This window comes from Microchirus variegatus, assembly GCF_963457635.1.
Source record: "Microchirus variegatus genome assembly, chromosome: 19".
In the NCBI taxonomy this organism is placed as follows: Eukaryota; Metazoa; Chordata; class Actinopteri; order Pleuronectiformes; family Soleidae; genus Microchirus; species Microchirus variegatus.
The window spans coordinates 12,635,376-12,649,676 of record NC_139820.1 but is presented as its reverse complement, the minus strand read 5'-3'; the positions used below and the strand labels follow the sequence as shown (position 1 = coordinate 12,649,676).

At 40.3% G+C, this 14,301-nt stretch overlaps 1 protein-coding gene across 3 annotated transcripts in view; it reads right to left on the bottom strand.

Moving 5' to 3' along the window:
• Nucleotides 1-2,053: 2,053 nt before the first annotated feature.
• Nucleotides 2,054-14,301, bottom strand: part of fynb (FYN proto-oncogene, Src family tyrosine kinase b) — a gene marked incomplete at both ends in the record, with an annotated part of 38,851 nt that continues 26,603 nt past the window's right edge. The window contains 6 exons of one of the 3 annotated variants that reach the window (XM_083905985.1): nucleotides 2,054-2,262; nucleotides 3,191-3,322; nucleotides 4,092-4,245; nucleotides 4,757-4,833; nucleotides 7,441-7,620; nucleotides 9,634-9,798. In XM_083905985.1, the coding sequence (XP_083762111.1) occupies nucleotides 2,054-2,262; nucleotides 3,191-3,322; nucleotides 4,092-4,245; nucleotides 4,757-4,833; nucleotides 7,441-7,620; nucleotides 9,634-9,798 (917 nt within the window). Of the gene's footprint in view, nucleotides 2,263-3,190; nucleotides 3,323-4,091; nucleotides 4,246-4,756; nucleotides 4,834-7,440; nucleotides 7,621-8,944; nucleotides 9,101-9,633; nucleotides 9,799-14,301 lie in introns of all 3 variants that reach the window. The other 2 variants (XM_083905986.1, XM_083905987.1) reach the window with 2 other exon arrangements.

Genomic DNA, 14,301 nt, shown 5'->3' with positions numbered 1-14,301 from the left:
TTAATATATTAAAATTAATTTGCTTCACGGTAGAAAGATTGATCATTTAATGAAAACAGAAAGGTCCGATTTTGGGAAGACAAAAGTTTTGTTGTCTACAGAGAGTAATGTAAAAATTTAACAAATAATTTACTTCAAATACAAAAATATGTTGCATAACATCAGTGAATTAAATAATGGTGCTGTAAGATCCATATCTAAAGCGGAACTAGACCGGAAGTTCCTATTATCGCTGTTTTTTTTGGTGTGTATCTGCGTCATTACCTTGTTTATGAAGCCTTACGGTTCAAAACAAACAGTTCAGCCATTGCTGAGAACGTTGTGTTTTATTGTAATCTCGGGGCTCAACGAGATCACTTAAAATCCCGTTATAGTTACGTAAGCAGCGGTTCTCCTGAACAACCGATCGTCCTGCTCCGGGCGGTAGTCCGGGCACATCCGGTTGCGTACATTGAACCGCAGAAGAAGAATAACGTCCGTTGTGGAGGTGTTTCACGAGCAACAGTGTCTTCTGACTCTGGGTCTGACTCCGGTTTAAAGTCATAAAGGGACTGCGGCGGGGAGTCGTGACGAAGCTATTTTTAAACACTGTTAAAACAATGTTTTGATTACGTCACTTCCAGATACCTGGCCAATCACAACACAGGTGGGAAGGCTCTACGCTGGCTGGCCAATCACAACACACTCTGTCTTCTCGGGCGAGATTTATGGCTGAAATAGCGCGACTGACGAGCGCTTCGAAAAGGACAGATTTCAATCGGCTCGTTTACATCAACTAGGAGGATTTTGACCATAAAAACAACTTAATATATGTAAGTAGACCTCCATAACTCACATATATGTGCAACAGGACCACTCTATGTGACCTTTAATATCTTGTATGACTTCCATGAGCATGAAGCAAATTTATTTTAGTATATTAGACATAATTTGGGAGGGTTTTAGCTTTCATATGAGCCATTTGTTAAACCAATGGATTAATTAAAAGTCAGGTTATAAACTGTTGTTTCTACAAAATGGATAAGTGACAAGACTTTTTTCAGGGACTGTGCTGGTATCTGTGCTCAGAGAGGTGTGGTTTCACTGACAGCTTAGACCAGGAGGGGGTTGTTCTGTGTAAATGTGATGATTCTGTCTCTTGGCTCTCAGAAGGTGTGAATCTTTGAGGCTAAAATTCTCCCTAAAGCAGTTTGAGGAGTGCCTACATTCAAATGGCCATATCTTCTTCAAATATTATCTGATTTACATGTGCTGGACATTGTTGGAAATCAGAATCTTTAAATATTTCGAAATGTCGCTCGGTAGACTTGTGACCGGTTTTGCCATGGCTGGACACATATTTACTTCAATAAAAATGTGACATACAGAATATAAGTGGAGACGATAAGCAAGGTTTGACAGAAAAGACAGACAGAGGACTGCATCATGCTCATTATGAAAAGCCTCAGTAATACTATTAACAGAAAAGTCAAGAACAAAACAATTTCATTTTAACATTATGGGAAAAAGGAATAGAAAATTTAGGCTTCCAATTCAATCTCTAGAAAATTATACAGGAACTATAGAATAATACGTGTACACATTAACTGTGCCCGCTCAGGTTCATCTTCCTTTGCCTTTACTATTTTATTATTATCATTATTATTATTATTACCTGTTTGTGCAGGAGAAAATACAATCTTAAATGGAAGCAAACAAATAAAATAAAACAAGATTTTTTCAAATTTACATTGAAAATACAGGTATTTCATTGCATTATGCCAATGCCAGTTGTTTCGTCCGTCTTCCATCTCTCAGCTTCCACATGTATCACCATTTGCAGAGTTCAGACAGAAGGGAGCAAGTCAGAAAACCAGGGCTGGAACTGAAATACTGAGTTGAGTTACGGGAGCTGTGCAGATCTCTAAAAATTAAGGCCAAGCTGCGAAGGCTCCAGAGTTTTTTTGAACAGTACTGTGTAGTCCCAGCCTCAACTCCCCCCCCCCCCCACCACATACCCCACCTGCCTATCCCATACCATCATATTAATGGCCAAGGTTTTTTTGAAGGGGGATTAGAGGTTGTCCCCGGGCTGGTACTGAGGCTCAGTGGCTGTGAAGTAGTCCTCCAAGAAGGCCTGCAGGTACTCAAAGGTGGGCCGCTCCTCTGCATCTTTCTTCCAGCACTGCAGCATCAGCTCATGCAGAGAGGTGGGACAATCCTGGGAACATGGCATCCTGTAGCCACGCTCCACCTGCTCTAACACCTCGCGGTTGTTCATCCCTAAGGGAAGAAGAAGTAAAAATAAAAATGGAGACCACAAACACATGTGGCAACAAACATTATCTGACATCTGCCAAAGTTTGAATTAAGAAAAGAGAAAAAAAATAATTTTCAGTTAGTAAGTTCACCATAATAAAATCTATGATATCTTAAAACAGCCAATTTTTCCCTGTATTGACAGAGTCACTGTGTATCACTTTGTCACTTTTTAAAACCACTCACTCCCTGAACCAGCCAATTTACAACGCAAACCAGTGCCTCAGTCAGTATGTTCAAATGTCCTTTGTTCGGTTTTACCTTAGTGACACAAACAAGGCAGCATAAGCAGCTCCACATGATTGACAACTCTCTATGTTTTCTCTGTGGATAAACAGACATATTCTTAAGAAGTTGCAGACTTCAGTGGGCATAGAATTTATAAGATGACCCTTTTGTCAGGTGGCCAAAATCAGATTTTCCTTTTCCTTTCCAGTTACAGCGGAAACAACTGCTTTGCTCGTCACTAGTTTGAGTGTTTGTTTTGCATATAAAACGAAGTCACAACACGTGACTGATACCAAACCGAGTAGAGTTGTACCAAGTTGAGCCAAGTATAGCTGAGTAGAACTGTATAATGGAAAAGCACCATTTGTGTTAGGACGTCATACATCCACACTTGTCAAAACAAAAACTATAATATCGGAAGTCAGAAACATGTTATTCAGCACGATGCTGCTGCACACATGTTCACCTTCCTCTCTTGCTTTGTCTCTTTGTTTCAGTCTGAAATGTAGCACTAGTGTGGCTTTCTCACATGGCAGAAAAAAAACAGTAGAAGGTTCAGAGACACGCTTGTATTAATGAGTGCTTTCGTAATAAGTTTTGGTTTATTCTTCTTTTCAGACAGCTGTGGATAATCCATGTGAGTGTCATCTGCTCGTCCCCTCACCTGGATAAGGCACCCGACCCTTGGTGACCAGCTCCGTGAGCAAGATGCCAAATGACCACACATCGGACTTAATGGTGAACTTCCCGTACAGTGCAGCCTCTGGGGCGGTCCACTTGATGGGAAACTTTGCACCTGCAGGAGAGAGGCGTGATGAACAAGGCCTATGAGTTGAATAACCATATCATTCACGGATGATATTTTTTGTGTGGTGCTTGACTTTTTCTTTTGTAGCTGATATTGCAGGTTTTTTTTTTTCTGCTGCGGTCTGCTGTTCATCACTGGTCCAGCTACCACATCACAATCAGTTCACTATTCATGAAGAGATTAAAGCTATGCCTGTCCAAACATGAACTGCACGACTACGCTGTGTGTTTCAGATGAGAAGGAGGCATCGAGTGGACGATTCTAGGTTCCAGTCATAAAATTCACTAACACAGAGTAGATGTTACTTAACACCTTAGCCTCATAATGTCCGTCTGGACTTTATTTGCTTATTCTAACTATAAAAGGGCCAGATAATTAGTTTTTGTTTTTGACTCAATGTCCCAAAACAGGCCAAAAAAACGCAAACAACCGTTTTTCCAACTTTTTCCCTTTCTGGTGACAAAGACACCAGTGAAATTACCGTAATAACCACAATGTTGGCTTTGATGTGCAACTCAGCTTTTAGAAGCCATTCAATTTTTTCTGATACCAAAAACCGTTGGTTAAATTTGGTTATGCAAAGTGTGCTTGTGCAAATGTAATCAAAACCAGTTGCAGCTGCTAATAGTGTAAATGTGTTTCCTCCCCGACCTGATGTACTCACTCATGTAATCATGTGAGTGTGTATGTGGCAGCACCACTAGGGTGCATTATAACATAATGTATGTGTTTGTGATTGAAGGGTGCAGAGCCCCACCTTGCCGAGCAGTGTATTCATTGTCTTCAATGAGCCTGGCCAGGCCAAAGTCAGCGATCTTGCACACCAGATTGTCTCCTACGAGGATATTGGCGGAGCGCAGGTCTCGATGGATGTAGTTCATCCTCTCGATGTAGGCCATGCCTGCTGCCACCTGGAGCCAAGACAGCATGCTGCATCAACACTCACTGAAAAGTGTACCCAGAGGCATCGAGTTGCCTCAGGCTACATGGAAACATGTAGAGGTTAACTGATCCATATCTTTACAAAAGATATCAGCTCTTATTTGGAGCAAAGTGATTCTGCACAAAAGCAGACTAATGAAGCAGGAGAAAATGGATAGAGGGTTTGACTGTGGTTTTCAGCTGTATTTAAGCCTTCAACCACTAATTGGAAGCAATTTTTGACAGTTTGACTCTCTTCCTCCTTACACTTCTCTTACTAAACAACAGAATTTTAGTTAAAACAGACAATTTTGGAGGAAAAATATATTTATCTACTTGTTTATAGTATACCAAATTATGTTACAATACATTATATTGTTACCACAGGATTCACCTCATACTTGCCAGTGCACAGCCTTACTATGGATGTAGCCATAGTCTAGGTTATATAACATAATCACATAATTTGCGCCCAGAATAAAATAGCAAATGCTCTGATACCTGAGCAGCCATGTCCACAAGGTTTGGCAGCTTCAACTCTCGTCCTTCTCCATCCTTCAAGAACTCCAGCAGGCTTCCTACAGTTCACACAAACACATACACTTGTGTTAGAAGACAGTACTTCCTGCTCTATATCCTGCATCGGTCAACATCTCAAGTTGCAAGTACATCTATACTGAAGATCAGCAGATATGACACAGGCAGAAACTGCTTCTCCTTTGCGGTCAGATCATTAAGACATCATTTGCACAATGTGGCAGCTTGTGCAAACAACACACACACACAATCAAAGTTTCCATTGTTGTGCTCTGCCCTGTTGCGCGTGTAACCACAGCTCTTTCTTGTGGGCGTTTCAATTTTGTTTTTTGTTTTTTTAAACAGAAGCACACCATGCACAACAACTGTTCCTGTAATTATGACAGAATGGAAACCAGTGATTTAGATCAACATATTTTAGCACATGTTTTCTTCTATGTCTTAAAATTTTGCACTGATCAAAACAAACTATGATTCCAAACACCCTCGTCCCTCATGTGGAGGATCTACAGTCATCAATATTGGGACATTGACAAAATTCTCTTCTTTTTGGCTCTATACACCACTACAATGGATTTGAATGGAAATGAAATGAACAAGATGTGGTTTAACTGCATACTTTCACTTTACTTTACTTGCTTTAATTTGAGGGTATTTACATCCAAATCAGGTGAACAGTGTAGGAATTACAACACTTTCTATATGTGCCTGCCAGTAATGGGACAACTGACTGAAAAGCTATGGACAGATTAAGATCTGGATTCAGCATGACTGATTTTCACATCAGATTTGTGTGTCTTCAGTATGTGGCCCTCTATCTGGGGTCCGTTTCACAAAGCAGGTTCAACAAACTCTGAGTCTAACCCTGAGTTGATCTACTCTGAGAGAGGAAACTCTGAGTTTTCGGTTCCACAACAGCTGATTTGAGTTAGTTTGTTCTCAGAGTAGTTTCACCTCGAGTTAAGCGCGTGCTCCACAAGTATAAAAAGACAGCATGAATGGAGCCCCGTTTTGTCGAGTCACCATGACAACGGGGAAGAGGAGGGCGAGTGTAACACCGCTGCAGCAGCAAAAGAGAGGGAGACGGTGTGGGAGAACACTGCTGCTGATACAGAAGTTTAAATGTCGTCCTTTGCACAATCACAATAATATTACAGAGGGAAACTGCTTGAATGGTAGACTTTTAATTTATTTCATTTATGTGTAATCCTGAGGGGTAGAAACACACTTGGCAGCAGTTTAAGATGAAAGATAAAAACATTGTTCAAACAGGTAAGACCTCGGTATAATCTCATGGATTACCTCATTTTGATCATGTTTTACATTGTAAAGTAAATATGAAGTGGCTGTTTGACTTTACAGTTGTTTTATCCCCAACATAATGATGTTTTCACACACATAAACTTCTTATATTACGTTCAAGTGCTCTGCATCTCTGACGTTCTATAAAGAATCCCATTTGCAAAAAGACGCAGCGCAACACAATATCTGCTGGGATGTGAGAGCATGAGTTTGGTTGGTAATGTTGGAAATGTAAGGACTGATTAGGTTGTGTATGTAAATGACTGTGATATGAAATGGTACCTCTCAAAAAGAGAAGTGTCTGGAAATGCAAGAACATACTATGTGCAGTCTGATAATCATCTTCCGACGAATATTTTAATCTCTGCGCAGTAATGCTGCACCTTCATCCACGGGATCATTGTCAAAAGTACATGGTAGTGAAAATAGTCGCCACCTAATATAACTTCTAATGTACGGCAGAACTATACTATACTAAAACTCGCCTGATGACTGAATGAATGAGGAAATCAAATCAAATCAAATACTGTGTGTGGCTGAAAGAGGGCGGAGACAGAGAGAAACTCCAGTTTTGCGGAGAAAAACCTGGTCCCAACCAGGTTAGGTTCATAGAGCATGTTACCATGGTAACTGACCGAGAGCTTAAGTTACCTCTCTCTGTGAAACAGGCTCGAGTTACTCCTCTTTCTATGGTTTGACTTACCTCCCTTTGTGAAACGGAAAACTTGAGTGAGTTTCCCTCATTTCAGGGTTAACAGACTCAGAGTTTGCACTAAACATGCTTTGTGAAACAGACCCCAGATGTGTAAATGGAAATGTGCAGGACATTTTTTGCATTGTTCAGCTGTCTTGTTTTTAGTATGCAGGGTCGAATTTTGGTAAAAATCTGGACACTCTAATCTTTGACCTGTGATTTGTAAAATGGCATGCTGTTTGATAAGATGTAAAATGGTGCCGCATGAGGCAGCCAGTAGCAGCAGCCTCCTACCTCCCTTCTGTGTTTAAGTGTGTTTTCCATAAAAAAAATACACAAAGAATATAGAAATGTTTAAATTGGACACACAAAATACTGGTCTACTGCTGCCTCATGTGGTAAGTTTTTGTCACTGAGTTTATCTGAACAAAGGGATTCAATGACTGAAGTGAAAAAGAGGATAGTGGTTTAGAAAACATCATTTTCCACCCAGAAAAGTTTGTGTAACGTCGAGAAAAAGTGTCAGATATGTTCTTAAGATATCACAGAATTTGATATCTCCAGAACTTCGTCAGTTTGGAAAAGAATGATGGCGAGTGAGTGCTGTGTGTATACACAAATTATGCTGGTGTTTGCACGTGTGTGCCTCTACCTTTGCCCATGTACTCTGTGACGATGTAAATAGGCTCCTCAGAAACCACAGCATACAGCTGCACTAGTTTGTCATGGCGAAGCTTCTTCATGATCTGAGCCTCCTCCAGGAATGACTCCGGAGACATGGTGCCAGGCTTGAGAGTCTTCACCGCCACCTGAGTGGTGCCGTTCCATGTTCCTGCATCCCCCCCCACACACACAAACATGCATCAGTGCAATGCAAACATGGAGTCATCAAACCATGCTATTTCAAAGTCAAGACATAACATGACATGAGATGAATGGAGCCATATATCTCTAGTTAAAAACAAGGGCTTAAAGCAGGGGCCTCAAACTCAAAATGACCTGAGGGCCAGTGAACTTCTAGTCTGATCAGGAGGGGCCCGGGGGCCAGTCAAGTTCAGGAAAAATTATTAAAAATTAAAAATTAAATTTATTGTTTATCATTAGAAATCCAAATTATATCTTTCATGATGTTTAAAAGTAAACGTGTTTTGATTCACAATAGGGCTGAAACATTAGCTTGATCAATTATTAATCGATGACTGAATGAATTCCCAACTATTTTGATAACTGATAAATCGATCAGTGTTGATTGAGTGTTTTTTAAATAATTAAAACACGTTTCACGTTTTTAGCTTCTTAAATGTGATTTATTTTTTATTTTTACTTGATTAAGATTAGAAAATTATCAACAGATTAATCAATTGTGAAAAAATCATTAGTTGCAGCCCTAGGTCATAACAAAAAAGCCTATTTATGATGCAAAATGAATCTGTAAATAACAAAAACAGACATAATTACAATGTAACAATGAAAGAAAGTGTTGGTCGCAGGATACCGACTGGGGGAGCCACATGTGGCCCGCAGGCTGTGAATTTGGGACCCTGGCTTAAAGTCTTGCTTTGAAATGACAATGTGTTAACCATGCAACACAGAGATTAGGGGCTAGTCATGTATTATTCTTACATGCACACGTTATGCTGAAAGAAAATTAAATGAACGTCAGATTTAAAATGGCTTTTAAAATGCAGCAGAGCAAAACCAACACTGTCGTCGATATCCTCCAGGATGATTAACAAACTACTCTCTCTACTGCTACTGTCTTTGTTCTTCTATACTAAAGAAATCAGGAACAAAACAAGACATTTTGGGCAGTTTAACAATATTCTGACATTTTGTGGACTCAAGAACGTATTGACAGATTAAACTAAATATTTAATGCTAACCAGATACTGCAGAACATATCAGTGAAAAAATCTGCATGTCTTTGAGAACAGGGGATGATTGATACTATATTATTGTTTACGGTTGATGTGATACAATACACCAAGCCAAACATCCTGTGGAAGCATTGGAGCGCTGTAACATAACAGCATTTGCTTTTAACTTTAATTAGTTCATTGAATTCCAAATTGTTTTTCTGTGCACTTAAGAAAAGAAGAAAAATATCAATAGAAAAAACTTCATGAAGCCTCACTGTGAAAAAGACTTGTTCTTACCATAGAACACATCAGCAAAACATCCTGTTCCCAGCTTTACTTCCAACTCAAGTGCATTTCTGCTGATCTCCCAGGCATCATGACCCAAGCCCACAGTATCAGGGATGTAGTTCACACAAACGCCCGTTAAATTAAAGCACAAACCATCCGCATGTTCTACAGGGGGAGGAAGGGTGGGAAGGCAAGGCACAAGGGGTTAACTACCAGGGAGAGGACCATGCAATAAGGGACATGGAAGCGAACCATCTTTAAACTGAGACAGTAGAGACTCCGGACAAGCTGGATGATTTTCCAGATGATTTTGGGAGGAAGGGCTTACAAATGTGGCAAAAGCCCCAGACTAAGCCCCCATTTCAAACATAGAATTAACTTCCATCCTTAGTGATGCCATCACATGTACAGGAGATAATGTAATAAAGTATTTCTGTTCAAATGTGGATGTGTCCTGGATGTGCCTCCTGTCTATTTTTCAAATATACACAGACATCATATCTGTGTGATTGTATCACTCAGGATAGATGGTCTGAATGGGGTGTACAAAATGACTTAACTGTCTTGCATTATTTTGTCATTTCAAAGCCTAGGTTCAAAGAATTTGCTCTGTTTTTAGAACTTAGTCTAGTGTCTCTGCTGACCAGCATGGCCCATTTCCTTGTGACCCTGCCACCCAGAGTCGAGTGGATCCGTACCCATCCAGACCTCCCCAAACTGCCCGTTCCCAAGACGCTTGATAAGTTGCAGCGACTCGCGTGGGATCTCCCACACATCTTTGGTTTTGACAGACAGGTCAGCGAGGCGGGGCATCCCTTTGTGGCAGGGAACCACTAAGCGACAGCAGAGGCCAGCAGCACGGTCTGCACAGCGACACCCACCGAAGCATAAACAAGAGAGATGAATAGAGAATTAGCATCAAAGCAACACATGGAGACGAGAAACAAACATGAGGAGGAGTAAACATTAAAGAGCCAGTAATCAGTCTAATATAATCTGCCTGATTCTTACAGATCATCAAATCCACCTGAGTGCAAACTGGATTATCTAGCCATACCAATATCAGTCTGTCACAGTCATTGTAGAACTTTTAACGAGTCTAACGAGTGAATAAACAGTCATATGGCAGCAGCTCATTGTAAAGTTACAGGCTCTCTGTGATGGCTCATTTTGGCGAATGGCATCTATGACTTTTCATTTTACGATAATGAGGGTAAATTATATGAGGAGATAGCTGCGGGCATCGCTCAGTAACCAGGTACATTTCCATCCACAGTTATGGTTAAACATACAGACTTCATGATGCACCATGGGAAACATTAGCAGCTGCACTGGAGTGTCTCTTCAGCTGCTTGCATTTTTCTCCACTCTGTTCCACTGTGCCTAGTTAGGTTGTAGCTTGATGACACTATGTTGTCTGTGTCATGAAATCAGCCATCTCTAGAGGAAGTCTAGAAGTCTGGAGTGTTTGCCAGTCATTGATTAAAGCAGTGAATTTGGACAGAGTTTCCGTTGATGCAGCCACACTGATATGTAAAGGGCCTGGTATCTGGTCGTGGCAGTGGAGGCTGGAAGGGAACGGTCACTGAGGGTGTTTGCGAGGGGCAGTAAAGATAATGGCCCGTGTTCCACCTTCAAATCGACCATTAAAGCCCATCTGGCCTTCCCGCCACACTTCACTAACACATCAATACAGCTCAATAGGTTCACTCTGATGGCTGTCACTGAAGCTGTCAATATGTGGCCCACTGCCATGCAGTAGTTAAAAACACAACTGACACTAAACTATGAATGAAGGGGCTTAAAGCAACACGACCACCTATCTATAGGGGCTATAACTGACATAAAAGTGTCAATGACATTATACATTTCAAATATTAGGAATAAAGGCATTGGTATGTTTTGTTTTTTATCTGTGAACGCTTTCATTATGTGAGGCAATTTCTTTATTCAGGAAGTGGTTCGGATTTTGCAGCGAGTTTTGACAAATAATTTCCATACTGCCAGTATATATACAGTGGTAGGCAAACGGTTGGGCACCCCTGTACATTTTCACGATTTCCCTTTATAAATCATTGGTTGTTTGGATAAGAAATTTCAGTTAAATATATCATATAGGAGACAAACACAGTGATAGAAGTGACTAGGCGCAACTTCAGCTTTGTCACTGATTCCTGGACACTGTTCTCCAGAATCTGCTGATATTGAGTGGAATCCATGCGACCCTCAACTTTAACAAGCTTTCCAGTCCATGCACTGGCCACACAGCCCCACAGCCCCCTAGCATGATGATGGAACCACCACCAAATTTTACTGTAGGTAGCAAGTGTTTTTCTTGGAATGCTGTGCTCCGCCATGCATAACGCCCCTTGTTTTGCCCAAATAACTCTATTTTAGTTTTGTCAGTCCACAGTACCTTATTCCAAATGTGCTTTAGCATACCTCAAGCCACTCTGTTTGTGACGGGTGCAGAGAAAAGGCTTTTTCTGCATTACTCTTCCATACAGCATCTCCTTGTGTAAAGTGCGCTGAATAGTTGAACGATGCACAGTGACACCATCTGCAGCAAGATGATGTTGTAGGTCTTTGGAGCTGGTATGTGGGTTGTGACTGTTCTCATCATCCTTTGCCTCTGCTTATCTGAGATTTTTCTTGGTCTGCCACTTCGGGCCTTAACTAGAACTGTGCCTGTGGCTTAAATCTCTGAGATAGCTTTCTGTATCCTTCCCCTAAACCATGATGTTAAACAATCATTGTTTTCAGGTCATTTGAGAGTTGTTTTGAGGCTCCCATGTTGCCACTCTTCAGAGAAGATGCAAAGAGGGGAAACATTTACAATTGGCCTCCTTTAATACCTTCTCATGATTGGAGTTACCTGTGTATGAAGGTCAAGGGTCACTGAGGTTACCAAACCAATTTTGAGTTCCTATAATTAGTGCTAAAGGTATTGAAATCAATAAAATGACAAGGGTGCCTAAATTCATGCACATGCCTAATTTTGTTTAAATAATTGCACACTTTCTGTAAATGATATAAACTTTATTTCACTTCTCAAATATCACTGTGTTTGTCTCCTATATGATATATTTAACTGAAATTTCTTATCCAAACAACCAATGATTTATAAAGGAAAATCATGGAAATTTACAGGGGTGCCCAAACGTTTGCATACCACTGTATACACACAGTATACTGCTGTCACTTTGACATGTTTTGCATACTTCTTTATTTTGCTGTCAGTTTTATTCACATGCTTTCTGCAAAATGCCACATACTTCAACTCCATGCCAACTGATATTTTTGTGTCCAGTAGATGTCCTACTAGAGCAATTGAAGCTTCAAGAAGCTTTGCACTGGAGTGAACCAATTGGATGAAAGGCTTCAATGCTTCATGACCATGTTCCCATCACTACTATACTATACTATACTATACTATAAGGTTCATTCGGAATTTCATGTTCAAAGACACTTTTTACATGCAATGAATTCCATTTGTTTCAATTTCAGGTCGATGAGTAATCATTTGAAATAATTGTGATTTTTATTTTTGCATAATCAAACAGCACTAGCTTTACTCATGTTTATAAATTGGTCTTCCCCACAAGTCCATCTATAAACTCCAATTGGTTCAGAACTCTGCTGTCCGCATCATCACCAGGATCCCATCTATCAATCACATCACACCTGTTCTGCAACAGCTTCACTGGCTTCCGGTTAAATTCCGCATGGATTTCAAAATTCTGCTTCACACCTTCAAGGCCATCTATAACCTCTCCCCCATACCGCTCTGACCTCCTCCACATCAACACCCCCTCCCGGACACTCAGATCTGCCTCATCTATCAGCCTCATTGTGCCTCCTGCCCGTGTGACCACCATGAGGGCCAGAGCCTTCAGCCGCTCTGCCCCTCGCCTCTGGAACTCCCTGCCCCCCCATAAAATGCAATATTATTAATGCATTGATTTCATAATTTTGGAGTAACAGGCACTGCTGCGTCTTTATAACAAAGACCAAATAGGACTAGGACCTGTGAGTCTGTGCCTCTTTACATTATCAAATAAAGTATGTAATGCAAGTTAAAGAGAAATACTTAATAAATCCAAACACATTGGTTAAGTTGAATGTTTGAGTGCTATAGAATTCAACCCTTTATGGGCAGAAGAATAAATCATGGCCTTTCAGCTTCCATAAATTCACTCTACTGTAAGTGTGTGCAGCCCAACTAAATTACATGTACTACTCTCTAACCTTTCCATCCTCAAGTGAAGATTAACCTTTCACAATATAATAACTATAAGACATAAATAAATATAAGACAAACAATTTAGCCCATTAAAAACATGACGAACAGAAGAAAGCAAGAAAGCCATAAAAGCACAAGCCCTGAAAGGGAGTCAAGGTTATTTGTGGAGGGATGTTGATTCCTCTGTGTCATCTGGAGAGGTGATAAAATGTAAAGTGATGCTTAATGTTCCATGTCACAAACACATACAGATACAGAAATCAATCATGTTGATCTTAGAGCTTAAACTTTCAAAAATATCAATGTGCCAATTCGAGTGTGACAGCAATAACATCCTACACATCACAATGTGTGTGACGCCACAGTATCAGTGTCAGAGGACAAACGTCATGAAATCAGATCTACTCTCTGTCTGTCGTCAATACTGTTACAGACATACAAACCAGAGCAGACTCAGATGAACAGATAGCATGTGTGTGAGCAGCACAGATAAGAACATGTTTAATACCCGTACACCTGGATGTTTGAGCTCACAGTGACGCAAACTGAAACCCTAAGTGTCTTTGTAGCTCTTCCTGCCCTCCCCTTCTCACTACCTGTTGACTGAATTAAAAAAAAAAGTCACACCACTGACAGGCAGCCTTGAAAGGTTTTTAACCCTTTAACAGCGAGTGCACCTCTACATTATGTGTACCTCAGACGACACGTTTGTATGAGCGCACTTTGCATTGCCATAATTACATAAAGGTTTGTGCTATCGGAAAAATTCCAACGGTGTGTTCACATTTAAAATTTAACATGCAAAATCTGGTGTTCATGGACAGTACAACTAGTGTGTTTTTGTTTTTCTTCATTTTAAATTGTTAATACATTATTTTAACATGCATTTAATTGTAGATATTGAACATTATCATGGAAAATGGGCAAAAGCACTTACTCACAGGATAATTTTCTGGCCCTTTTATGATTAAAATGAGCAAAAAATTCCACACAGACATTTTGATGCTTAGGTGTTAAAGGATTAAGCTCTTTTAAAAGATGTGCAACATAGCTGCTAACACTTCACATATGATGTCATCTACTCTTGGGTTAATGTAGAACCCTCAACCGTAAATGTAAAGCT